General features: G+C 49.3%; 1 protein-coding gene across 1 annotated transcript in view; it reads left to right on the top strand.

Annotated features, from left to right (window-relative positions):
* Positions 1–4,589: 4,589 nt before the first annotated feature.
* The window catches only part of SETD2 (SET domain containing 2), a 57,210-nt gene continuing 49,693 nt past the window's right edge, over positions 4,590–12,106 (top strand). Inside the window, 4 exon segments of the mRNA XM_009996798.1 lie at positions 4,590–4,604; positions 8,751–11,433; positions 11,495–12,091; positions 12,094–12,106. The exon segment at positions 12,094–12,106 is cut by the window's right edge and continues 1,023 nt beyond it. Coding sequence (XP_009995100.1) covers positions 4,590–4,604; positions 8,751–11,433; positions 11,495–12,091; positions 12,094–12,106 — 3,308 coding nt within the window.

The following is a 12,106-nucleotide window of genomic DNA, read 5'->3' as shown; positions in this document are numbered from 1 at the left end:
GTCTTGATTTATAAAGTGAATTCCAGGGGGGAACATTCCCCCCATGAGTACAGGTGACTCCAGACACCAGTAACCCATAATTATATTAAAAAATAAACCTCCCTGTGGCCCAAACTGTGCAGGGTGTCACTCAGCCCTCACCATTTTTATACGTGAAAGAAGAAATCTTGTATTTCCAGTATATTCAGCTGCTGCTTTTCCTGGCCTGTTCAGTCCTCCCTGTTCTTTCACACTTGAGCACAAGGAGAAATGGTGTCTCTTCCTTCCCCAGCTCCTAACTAACAACTCCAAACCCAGAGAATATGTTTAAAGCAGGAAATGTGGATTCAGGGAAGTAGGGGATGGGGCAGCAGGGACAGGTCTATGCTCACAGCTGCCTTGACCTCCTTTTCTGGAGGGCCTGGCTTCGTTTCCAGCTTCTGTTTAAATAAGATGTTTGATACTGTTGGTGATGTATTTCCCCCCCTCTCCTGGCTGTGTTTAGCCTTTCCTCTCTCCCTGGCCTTTTTGGGGGAAGGAGGATTGTCTATTAACTTCTCTGCTTTTTTGTTGTTCTGGTTGTACATTATCAGGTGGTGGTGCAGGATTTTTGGGAGCAGGGACACATTTGGGCACAGGGCTCCTGTGCAGAAGATTTCACAGCAGTTCAGTGTTTCAGTGAATTGTAGGGACATTTACCCTGTTGTTTTTTTTATCTCTAGCCTCTTAATAAACCCAGCAGGCATTAGCACTTCAGACCTTCAAGTATTTTCTAGAATTGCTTGGTTTTGAGGGTGGCAGGAGCTAAATGAGAGCAGCAATGAGGGGACATCATCTCCAGTGGTGGCAGAAGCCCGGAGGTGCAGCCCTTTGTGGGTGAAATCTGCCTCAATATTTCCTTTTTGACTTTAAGATCCTGCAGGAACTGCTCGTTTACACCTCAAGGTCTTGGTATTTCCTTCTGGTTGTGGATGAAGGTGGTGGTGGCTCCCTCAGCAGCTCTGGAAGCCCATCTGCATCCCCAGCCTGGCAGGGCCTTTCAGGCTGGTCTCACTTAAGGAAAACGACTGTTTCCACTGCTTAGTGCTGAGGGGTTTGCTTTTTGTTTCCTTTTCTTCAGGAGAAGGTGATCACCGAGGCAGGTTGGCTTTCAGATGGACCTATGCTAATGGCTGCCCCATCAGCAGCTTAAAGGTGCTGAGCACCCCTGGGGCTGGATGGGGCTTTGTGGACTTGCAAAGTTGTTAATCTTGCAGATACTGAGATAAGAAGAGCTTTAAGCTTCCAGATTTTGCTCTCTTAAGGAAGAAAATGAATTAAAAACGACCCAAACTAAAAGACACCCAAGTGAAGCTGCTCAAGTTTTGTCTCAGTGCAAACCAGCCTTCAGGAGCCTGAAGGCTTTGCTTTTGTTTTGTTTTGGCTGCTGTTTTTAGCATAACAAAGCCTGCCTATAGTTGAGGTGACAATGTGCTGCTGACCCTCAGAATTCAAATGCTACCTGAATGATACCAGCCAAAAACCGGGGGCCTACTGCTCGTTTACACCTCAAGGTCTTGGTATTTCCTTCTGGTTGTGGATGAAGGTGGTGGTGGCTCCCTCAGCAGCTCTGGAAGCCCATCTGCATCCCCAGCCTGGCAGGGCCTTTCAGGCTGGTCTCACTTAAGGAAAACGACTGTTTCCACTGCTTAGTGCTGAGGGGTTTGCTTTTTGTTTCCTTTTCTTCAGGAGAAGGTGATCACCGAGGCAGGTTGGCTTTCAGATGGACCTATGCTAATGGCTGCCCCATCAGCAGCTTAAAGGTGCTGAGCACCCCTGGGGCTGGATGGGGCTTTGTGGACTTGCAAAGTTGTTAATCTTGCAGATACTGAGATAAGAAGAGCTTTAAGCTTCCAGATTTTGCTCTCTTAAGGAAGAAAATGAATTAAAAACGACCCAAACTAAAAGACACCCAAGTGAAGCTGCTCAAGTTTTGTCTCAGTGCAAACCAGCCTTCAGGAGCCTGAAGGCTTTGCTTTTGTTTTGTTTTGGCTGCTGTTTTTAGCATAACAAAGCCTGCCTATAGTTGAGGTGACAATGTGCTGCTGACCCTCAGAATTCAAATGCTACCTGAATGATACCAGCCAAAAACCGGGGGCCTTTCTGTGAGCAGGAAAGCTGAGGGAATAAAACCATGGAAAAATAATCCTACATGAGGCCATTGACCAAAAGATATCAAGAAATGTGGGTCCCTAGCCTTAACCCTCCCCCTTTTCTCCAACACAAACTCCTCTACAGTGTGAGGATTTGGGATTTTCTTGCTGTGGGGTGTGGGCAAAGACACCTGCCCCTTACTAGCTGATAATTACTAGTTCATCAGATCTGACTGGCAAAATTGTTCTTTTACATTTTATTGGAAGGACAGACTGACTTTATTTTTTAAAATACTGATCTCTAGGGCTGCTGGAGAGAAGTATAAAATGCTACAGTTCCCTGAGTTTGGTTTTTGTTTGGGGTTTTTTTGGGGTCACTGTCGTCTTACTGTATTTTTAAAAAAGTTTTTTACCTGCTTGTTTGTTTTGGTTTAACGTTTATTTGGGGTTTCCAGAAGCCCTTTCCCTTGGCACTCACAGAAACGAGCCACTAAATGCTTGATTTCAATGCTCATTTTAATAACAATCCTCCTTTTCTGTACCTGCAGGTAGTAAGGGGGGAGGAGGAAGAAAGGATTGCTCTAAACCTCTGGGGCTGGAAACCTGCTGGAAAACCTCGGGATTGTGTATCTGGATGGATCCCCAGCTCCAGTGTGCTCCTGTGCTCTCCTGCATGGCAGCTCCTTCCCCAGGCTGGGATCAGGGGGATTTTATGTAACTTCAAACCCAGCGTGGGAGGGATCTGGCAGCAGGTTTCTGAGTGAACAGCAACACCTTCACTCACTTTGGAAATCTATTTTTATGTATATGCACTTCTCTCTTTTTTTTTTTTTTCCTTTCATCTGGGGTGAAGGAAGAGACTGTCATGGGAATGGGATCCATAACCCAAGCCAGACACCTCCTGAATTAAGGTTAATCTAGGGAGATGGGATGACTTTTCAGCTTCATTAGCTGGGGATGGAGGGGAAATTTAGCAGGTAGCACCAGGGCAGTGGGGGATCCTCCCTGGGAAGAATTACTTCTCAGTCCAGTAGAAATTAACTTGTTCACATAGGCACCTAGGACTAAACAAGATAAATCACCAGTAATGTCACATCTGCTTCATCCTTACATCTGTTATTTTAAGCAACCAGTTAAATTGATATGAGATCTTTTTGGTTCCTTCTAGCTTTTAATATTTAATGATTTCTCACTTGCCACTCTCTAAGCTGCTCCAAATGTAGCAACCTCCCCCCCAAGGGCAGACAGTTCTCACCACCTTCAGAGCAGCAAGATGATCCCTTTCCTAACACAGCTGATTTTCTCCTTTCTATCCTGATTTCCTCTGGGTTTTGGAAGATCTCAGCTAGCTGAGGCTGCAGGCTTGGAGCTGGCCCGGGTTGTGATGTGGTTCCTGCTGTTTTATGGGCATATCTGCTTGGAAGGGAAAGTTTTATTCTTAGCTGTTGGGTTTTGGAGACCTCTGCTTTGTGTGCTTGCCAGCAGCTGAGCTTGATGCTGGTTTGATGCAACAGCAAGAGCAAAACTGGCTTGTTCAGAGGAATCAGGCACTTTATTCTCACAGCAGGATGTTAATTATAAATATTAAACTTCATTCCCTGTCTTCCAATATACAGCTACTTAAATCTGTGTTGTATATAAATATGTTGTTTCTCTAGAATATCTATTTAATAATATATGTTCTTTATAAAGAGACAGTTCCTTCTTTTTTAGGTTTAGGACCAGCAGCTTTCATCTCTTGGTTGTCTCTCTGTGTTGTATCACACCACGTCTGGTTAGGGATGTCTTGAAGACCTTCATGGAGTTATTTAGGTTGGAAAAGACCCTGAAGGTCAGCAAATCCAGTGTCCTTGGTGGCTCTTGGCTTCACTAGACCTCAGTGCTGCCCTCAGCACGTGTGTTGAGCACTCAAAACGTGTGACTGTCAATAATAATATCCGTGTCCTGGAAGTCTTAAACTCCCAGTTTCTGTGGTTCTAAGGATGAAACCTCCTTTTTCGGCACTAATTTGTGTCCAGTTTGTTCTTGGGGTGGCTCCTGGCCTCTGTGCCAGCAGTATTGTGAATTCATGGCTTGCTTCACCCCATTAAAGCAGGGACGTGCCCTCCTGTGCTCCACAGCTCGCTTGAACTCAGGGCTCATGTTTCTGCAGTGAAAACAAAGCCAGTTGTGGCTGCTCTGAGGGTGATTTGTAGCTTTTTAATGAGCTTTATCGATTGGACTCCAGCCTTTGTTAGAGGCAGGACTGTATTGCTGCTGGTGATTGGGCTTTCCAGCAGGTTGCTCCTCGTTCTCCATTGATGATGGTTGAAATGGGGGAATTGGTTGTGGCGCCGTCACCTCAACGGGTCCCTGCCTGGGTTGGGTAGAAACCAAGAGCTTTGGCTTTCCTTTCCAGACACTGGTACTTGTGGATGAGCTGACATTCCAAGGGAAATCTGTCAGCCTTTTCTGCAAGAGATCTTTTGCCATGTCACCATGACAGCGCTGAAGGTGTGACTTGCCTTAGATTCTCTTGGTCCTGCTTTGGCAGAGGGGTTGGACTATGATCTCCAGAGGTCCCTTCCAACCCCCCACCATTCTGTGATTCTGTGAATGATGGCTCAAAAGCTGATTAAATTTAAGAAGGGTCCAGCTGAAAACATCCCCTGTGTCTATAAGGTGGTGTGGAAAAGGTTGTCAGCGTGCAAACAGGTTAGAGAGCTTTGGGCCTTCCAGCAGTAGGAAATAACAGATAAGGTTGACATCTTGGTTAAGACAGATCTGCAAATGCTGAAACTTCTGCCATCTGCTTTTGTAGTTACCCTTTTGGGGCTGAGAAACTTGCTGAAACTTTCCCAGTTATTGGGCAGGGCAAGAAGAGTCATGGTGTTCTTGGTCCTTCTTCCTTCCAGGAGAAGCTGCTTTGCTTGTGGTGTTGGAATGAAGAGCTCAGGGAAGAGAGGAAAAGTTGGGTTTTCCCCTTGGCAGGTTGGGTTGGGATCAAGGTGATGCTCCCAGCTAGTTCATTGTTGAGCAGTCAGCTGCCAAAGCTTGTTAATTAACTCTTAAGCATCATGGTAAATAGCTGGGACCAGGATCCACAGCAGGTTCTCCAGCAGGAAGGTGGTCATAAGTATCTTTGATTCCTGGTGATGAGAGAGGCACGTACCTGCCACTGCTTCTGGACTCTTAAGGGAAATACTGACATGGAAAGAAAACCACACTCAGTTTCCTGCATCTTATATTCAGGGTGTTTATAGCTCATTGCCTCTGCAGTGTGTGTTGAGAGGAGGCTCTGGTGGGTTGCAGACCCTCGGAAGACAAGGCCAAGGCAGCAGCTTGCTCCAAACAGGTTTGCTCTGTCAAGGTCCTTGCAGAATTTTGGGTGCTGTGATTATTTGGCTTCCAAACAATTCTGTGCTCTCCTCCAGAGGTGGCTGGTGTGTCTGTTTGGCCACTGGGAGCTGTTGGTAGGGACATCTGAGGCAGCAGGTCTGCTTGTGGGGTTAGTGTTACCCTCACCCTGTGTCGCCAGCTCTGTCCCTTTGCAGCACCAGAGATCAACCCTTAGGTTTCTTGTTCCTGCTTGATGTTCACACTTTCTCTTTGTCTTTTCTTTTTCATGTTTTCTCGGCTGGATTGCAATAGAGAAGAAGAAAATGAGGTGAGTAAAACTGATTCTTCCTTGATGTGGCTCCTGGGACATGTGTTAGCCCAACCTTGTTAGTGTGACCTGTAGATTTCTGGAGCCAAGAGAGAATGAAAGTCCAGATAAAGCAAACTGATGTTATCCTGGAGTTAAATCCAGGAAAGAAGGAAACCACCTTCAACACCTCTTCTGCCATCCCCACCCAGGGATGTGGTAGCAGAGATTGATGGTGGCCTCCAGGTGTTGGTGTGGGTAGATAGAACTGTAGAATCCCAGACAGGTTTGGGTTGGAAGGGGCTGTAAAGACCATCCAGTCCCACCCCTGCACAGGCAGGGACACCTCCCAGCAGCCCAGGTTGCTCCAAGCCCCATCCAACCTGCCCTTCAACACTGCCAGGGATGGGGCAGCCACAGCTTCCCTGGGCAACCTGGGCCAGGCTCTCCCCACCCTCACAGCCCAGAATTTCTCCCTCACATCTCAGCTCCAGCTCCCTCTGCGAGCTGGAAACCCTTCCCCCTGCTCCCATCCCTCCCTGCCCTTGTCCCAAGCCCCTCCCCAGCTTTCCTGGAGCCCCCTCAGGCACTGGAAGCTGCTCTCAGGTCTCCCTGGAGCCTTCTCTTCTCCAGGCTGAACACCCCAACTCTCCCAGCCTGGCTCCAGAGCAGAGCTGCTCCAGCCCTCCCAGCATCTCCGGGGCCTCCTCTGGACTCTCTCCCGGAGCTCCATGTCCTTGTATTGGGGACCCCAGAGCTGTTCCCAGCCCTGCAGGGGGGTCTCAGCAGAGTGGAGCAGAGGGGACAGTCCCCTCCCTGCCCCTGCTGGCCACAATCCTGATGCAGCCCAGGACATGATGGTTGGCTTTTTTTTTTTTTTCCTTCTCTGCTGCATTTTGCCCCATGAGAAGGTGATTATTGAAGGACTTAATCTGTGCAAAAAGCCCAGTGTGTGGCTGCATCTGTCTCAGAGAATTTCAGGAGAAAGGAGGAAAACTGGAGGGACTGGACCAGTTATAATATCCTGGATTAGGATAATTTTGATTCTGTGGGGACCATATCTGCTCTGGTGGTGTTGGTGAATATCCCTTGTGTCCTGCCTGTTTTCCCAGCAAAGGGAGAGCTCCAGGAGCGCTGCTGCTCCACCAGTCACCCCTCTCTGCTTGAGATGCAGAGGGAGCTTGTACAGCCTTTTTCTCCTTGCAAAACACCTCCAGCAACAGGGACCTTCTTTCTGTCAAACATCAGAGGAAGGAGACCTCCTCTCCTACTAGAGAACTTTCAGCAGTAATTGCCACTTATTACATTTCCAAAGCTACCTGTGGAGTCTCTTCACAATTTTCTAAGTCATGTTTTGTTAAGCTTGGTGTTATTTAAGAAGAAACAATTATTCCTTGAAGGGTGAGCACAGGAGGGTGAAGCACTTGTTCTGGAATGTGTCATCTCTGCTGAATGGAGACTGAAGAGGGGAGGAATAGAAGCTCAGAAGCACCTGTTATTTTTGCCTTCAGGTCCTGTGTTTTGTGCAAAGGGGGATGTTTCCAAACCCTTTTTCACCCGGAACTGGGATTTCAAATCTGTCCTGCTGGGAGTTAGAAAATATTTGATCAAAACGTTGGCAGTTTTCTCTGGTGTGAATGTTACACAGAAAGTAACTTCACAGAAGTTCTAGCCAAATAGAAAACTCCTGAGGGCTGATGAAGTTTGTTTACTGTCCTTTTAAATGTATTTAATATGTAATTGGTCTGATAGGTGAATCCAGTCTCTGATAGGAATTTGGATTTAGATTTGTGGAGACTCTTTCCATTAGGTATCAAGGTGTGGCTGCAGCCAGGAGCCTGCTCTCTGACACTTCCATTGTTCCAAGACATCCACACAGGTTGGGGTGAAAAGGGGTGAATTTATGGTCATGTGGGGCTAATCATTGACCCAGCACACCCAAAAAATGATGTTCCCCTGTTCTTTGGGAGGCTGAGCCAAGTGTCCTACAGGGGGGTGACCTCAGTAGCATTCAGACATGTAGAAGCTTCTACCAGAGGGGCTGGACATTTGATTTTGCCCTTTATTTTTCCACAAGTTAGTTTATAAACACTAGTGCCTTAGTCTCTGGATCCTTTCTGATGTGTGGATTCTTTGGAAAACAGAGATGGTGTTTTCAGTGTGGCTTGCTGGAAATGACTGGGAAACATCTGTGGAGAGAGGAGCTGGACAAGTGTGTGGACATGTGTTTTGGGTGCCATTTTAGCTATGACATTCATTCAAAAGCACCCATGAAATGAGGGTATTTTTGGATATTTGATGCCCAAGGGTACAAATAGAAAATAGGTTGGGGTTTCCACTCCACCAGTATCTTCTTTAATAATTGACTCGGGTGCCTTTAACCTGAGCAGCTCTGCTTTGTTTTCCAGAAGTTAAAGGATAACAAGGTCTGTAATCATTGACAGGGGGTCGCCTGCTGCTGCCAAGGATGTGTTCATGCAGCAGTGCTGGGGGTGAAACCCAGCTCTGCAGGGCTCCAGCTCTTATTCTTGGAGTTCTGCTTTTCCCAAAGTGCAATGGCACTGATGCAGTTGGGATTTATGGGAGTCAAGACGATGGAGAGCAGACCTGTCTCACCAGGGTGTCACGAGGTTCCTCATCAGGGCTTGTGTTCCTGTGACACAGGTTTTGTGTAGATGAGCCCTGAGCTTGACAGGAGCTGGAGGAGCAGCCAAGGTGGGCAGACAACTGTGCTCTGAGAGTGGGTAATTTCAGGGTTGGATAAATGCAGCCTGTAAGGTAAGAGGTTCCCACATTGAAGGAATTCTTTGGGTGCCATTTTAGCTATGACATTCATTCAAAAGCACCCATGAAATGGCACCTGTAGAAATAACACCCATTTAAAAGGTGTACTTTTCCTATTTTCTCATAACGAAAGATTCACCAGGTAGAAGAAAACTGTTCAGTGTGGCTGTAAACAAGAGTTATGAACCAAAACCCAGTCCCTCTAACAGCATCTCCTTCTCCTTTTGCAGGGCAAGCCTGAAACTGTCCAGAAAGCTGGTTTTATCAAAGGCCCAGTCTTCAAAGGTGTTGCTTCCAGTCGTTTTTTGCCCAAAGGCACCAAAACAAAGGTGAACCTTGAGGAGCAAGGAAGACAAAAGGTGTCTTTCAGCTTTAGTTTAACCAAGAAAACCTTGCCCAATAGATTTCTGACTGGTCTCGGGAACGAGAAACAAAATGAAGCTCAGAACTCCCCAGCAGCCGCACCCCTTCAGACTGACTTTAACCCTAAAAGTAAAATGGACCTGGGGGATGCCACGGGTGCAGCTGAGGAGCCTTCACCTCTGAAACCCAAGGTAGAATTAGGGAAGATCCATTTTAAAAAGCATTTACTGAACGTCACGGCGAAACCGCCGGTGACGGAGCCGGTGGCCTCGGCCACGGACTTTCTGGCAACGCCGCCACCACCACCTCCCCCGCCGCCCCCTCCGCCCGCGGTGTCACCCGCAGCACCGATGCTGCTCCCGGCAGTGGTGGCCTTGCCACAGCTGCCAGTGACACCCATGTCCTCGCTGTTGCCATCGCCGCCCGTGGAAGCTGAGGTCCCTGCTGCCAAGGAGCCGTGCCAGGTGGTATCTAAGGAGGCTTCGGAGCCCGACGTCAAGCAGGACGCGGCACAGCGCGGTTCGGAAGAACGTGGGGCTCGGAGCACGCCCGAGCAGACGGAAGTAACTCCGCAGAAGGAAGATTCCCATATTGGGAAAGAGGATGAGGTTCCCGATGGCTCGAAGGGTGCTGCCCTCTGCTCCCGCAGGCAGGGCTCCAAGAGGAAGTTCTCCCAGTCTGAGGGCACGCTGCAGGGCTCCGAGTCCGACGAGGATTCGGTGAGGACCTCCTCCAGCCAGCGGTCGCATGAGCCCAAGGTATCCAGTACGGAAAAGGAGAGAGATGCCAGACGAAGCTCCACGTACCTCAGAGGTGAGGAGGCGGGGAGGTCCTCGCGCTCCAAGTCGGACAGGGATGACAAGTACTCGAGCTACTCCAAGTCGGAGCGGGACTCGCGGTACACGTCCTCCCGCTCTCGCTCTGACAGGGAGAGGAGGCGAAGCCGGTCCCGTTCCCGGTCCCGATCCGACCGGAGCTCCCGAACCAGCTCTTCCTACTCCAGGTCGGAACGCTCGCATTACTACGAGTCCGACCGCCGGTACCACCGGAGCTCCCCCTACAGGGAAAGGTCCAGGTATTCCCGTTCCTACGCAGACAGCAGGGCGCGAGACAGCTCGGACTCGGACGACGAGTACAGGAGGACACATTCCAGATCCAGCGACTCCAGGAGAACGTCCTCCCACTCCTCCTCCTACAGAGACTCAAGGAGTTCTTACTCCAAGTCGGACAGGGACAGCAAAGCCGAGTCGTCTCACGCTGACTCGGAGAGGAGAGGAAGGTCTTCGTCCAAAGCTGATAGAGATTCAAAAAGGACTTCAGAAAGTGAAGTAACCAAAAGGTGCTCTCCCCTTGATGAGCTAGGCTATCGAAAGGGGACATCCCATAGTAAACCCGACAGTAATGTGAATTCCTCCCGTTATAAGTCCACCCCTTCAAAGACCCCCGCACCAAAGCCTGATAAATTTAAGAGTTCTTTCTGTTGTACAGAATCGAGCGAAGAAATAAAGCAGCAGTCTAATTCTCTAGATGTAGAGACCTCGTGTCTAAAAAGCAGCGAGATCAGGGCGTCCGTTGCCAACAAGCTGGAAAGGGAAAAGGCACTTTCTCCAGTACAGCAGTTCAGTGATTCACCTGCTGTTCAAAAAGCTGAGGAGCTGCACGTGGGTTTTGCTCACTCGAAGTCTGAAGAACTTACAGGAAACCAGTACCAGGACAGTGTCACGGAGCAAGAAACTTTGTTAAAGATACAGCATGAGCAGTTCAGAACGTGTCCCCCTGTGGAGTTGAGTGTAAATGGGTCTCCAGAGGGTCTGGCTGAAGCTTTGGCAACTTCCAGTGCCTCAAAACCAGAAGATGTCGCCGTGTCTTCTGATGATGGCCTGTGTCAGTCAGAAGCATCACCTGCTGTGAAGACAACTCCATCGTTCCTGTTGCCATCTAACGAGTGTGAGAGCACGTTTGTGTCTCAAGAGCAAGAGCCGGATGATTCTCAGGTCCAGTCCAGTGAGTGCAACAGCCTCTGTGGGCAGGTGGAGGCTCCAGTCCCACAGCAGGAAGGGGAAGCCACCCCCTTGCCCCTCGTGAATGTAGATCCTACTGAACCTGCACTTAACCAGCTGGATGATGAGGCCAGTCCCTGTGAGAAAACCAAAGAACCAGTTTTTTGCTACATTGCAGACGATGCCACCTCAGCTTTGTGCCACTCGGAAGTTGAGATTGAAGCAGAACCAGCAGATTTAAAAGTTTCTTCCGAGACTTTCTTGGACGTGCAGGTGGAGCCACAGACTGTTACTTGTGACTATGAGAGCACGGAGGATCACCACTCAGAGTCTGCCTGTGGTGATGAGCATGGTCATGATTCCCAGAACATCAGCCTGGCAGTGGAGAGCTCGAGCAGGGATCCCCCCGAGGATGGCTCTTCCCCAGGGCTCAGGTCAGACCATCCGGTGCCAGAGGAGAGCATCTCTTCCAAATGGGACGTGCCACCACCAGATGGACACCAGGAGCTTCTGCAGCATTCAGAAGCTGAAGAGGTGGTGGAGATGGAGAGTCAGCATGTCGATCTTGGTTAAGTCATCCTTCAAAGATGAGCATTCCTACTACTCGGAAGTGCCGCTGGAGCACCGTGGCAGAGAGGTCGTGGAGGAAAGTGTTGTTTCCACCGAGGAAGTTGGGCCAGATGATTTGAGAGTTGGTTGTCCTGGTGTATTGGCCGAGAAGGAGGAGGGAAATGAGCCCTTGGTGGCTTCAGCTTTTCCAGACGCTGCGTTTCCCTCCTGTGACGTCATTGTCACAACAGAGGAAATGGAGACGGTCACTCAAGCCCTAACGTGCGACAGCAGCGGCAACGCCGCCGAATTTGTTCCCGCTGGGCACGGTGATTACTCTGACTTGGGGGAGAGTGACAGCGAGAGGGGCAGTGAGGACAGTGACACGGAAGACTCGGACTCTGATGATGGAACACCACGGAAACGGCTCCAGTCTGTTGTGGTGGTACCAAAGAACTCGACCATCGCCATGGAGGAGAGCAGCCCCGGCTCCTCGCGGAGCAGCCAGGGCAACCGGCGCTTCTCTGACCACTGGGACGATGAGCGACCCGAGCCCAGCAGACCCTACTATGAAGAGAGGATGGAGAGCATGGCGAGTAAAGGTGGCCCACAGGTAGAGAGCAGGTCTTCTCCTAGAGGGATGGAGAAGAGTCTGGCAACTTCTACCGAGCTCA

This window comes from Chaetura pelagica, unplaced genomic scaffold (genome assembly GCF_000747805.2).
Source record: "Chaetura pelagica isolate M959 unplaced genomic scaffold, ChaPel_1.0 scaffold284, whole genome shotgun sequence".
Classification (NCBI taxonomy): domain Eukaryota; kingdom Metazoa; phylum Chordata; class Aves; order Apodiformes; family Apodidae; genus Chaetura; species Chaetura pelagica.
Note: the sequence above shows the minus strand (reverse complement) of the source record. Positions and strands in the feature narration are given on the sequence as shown.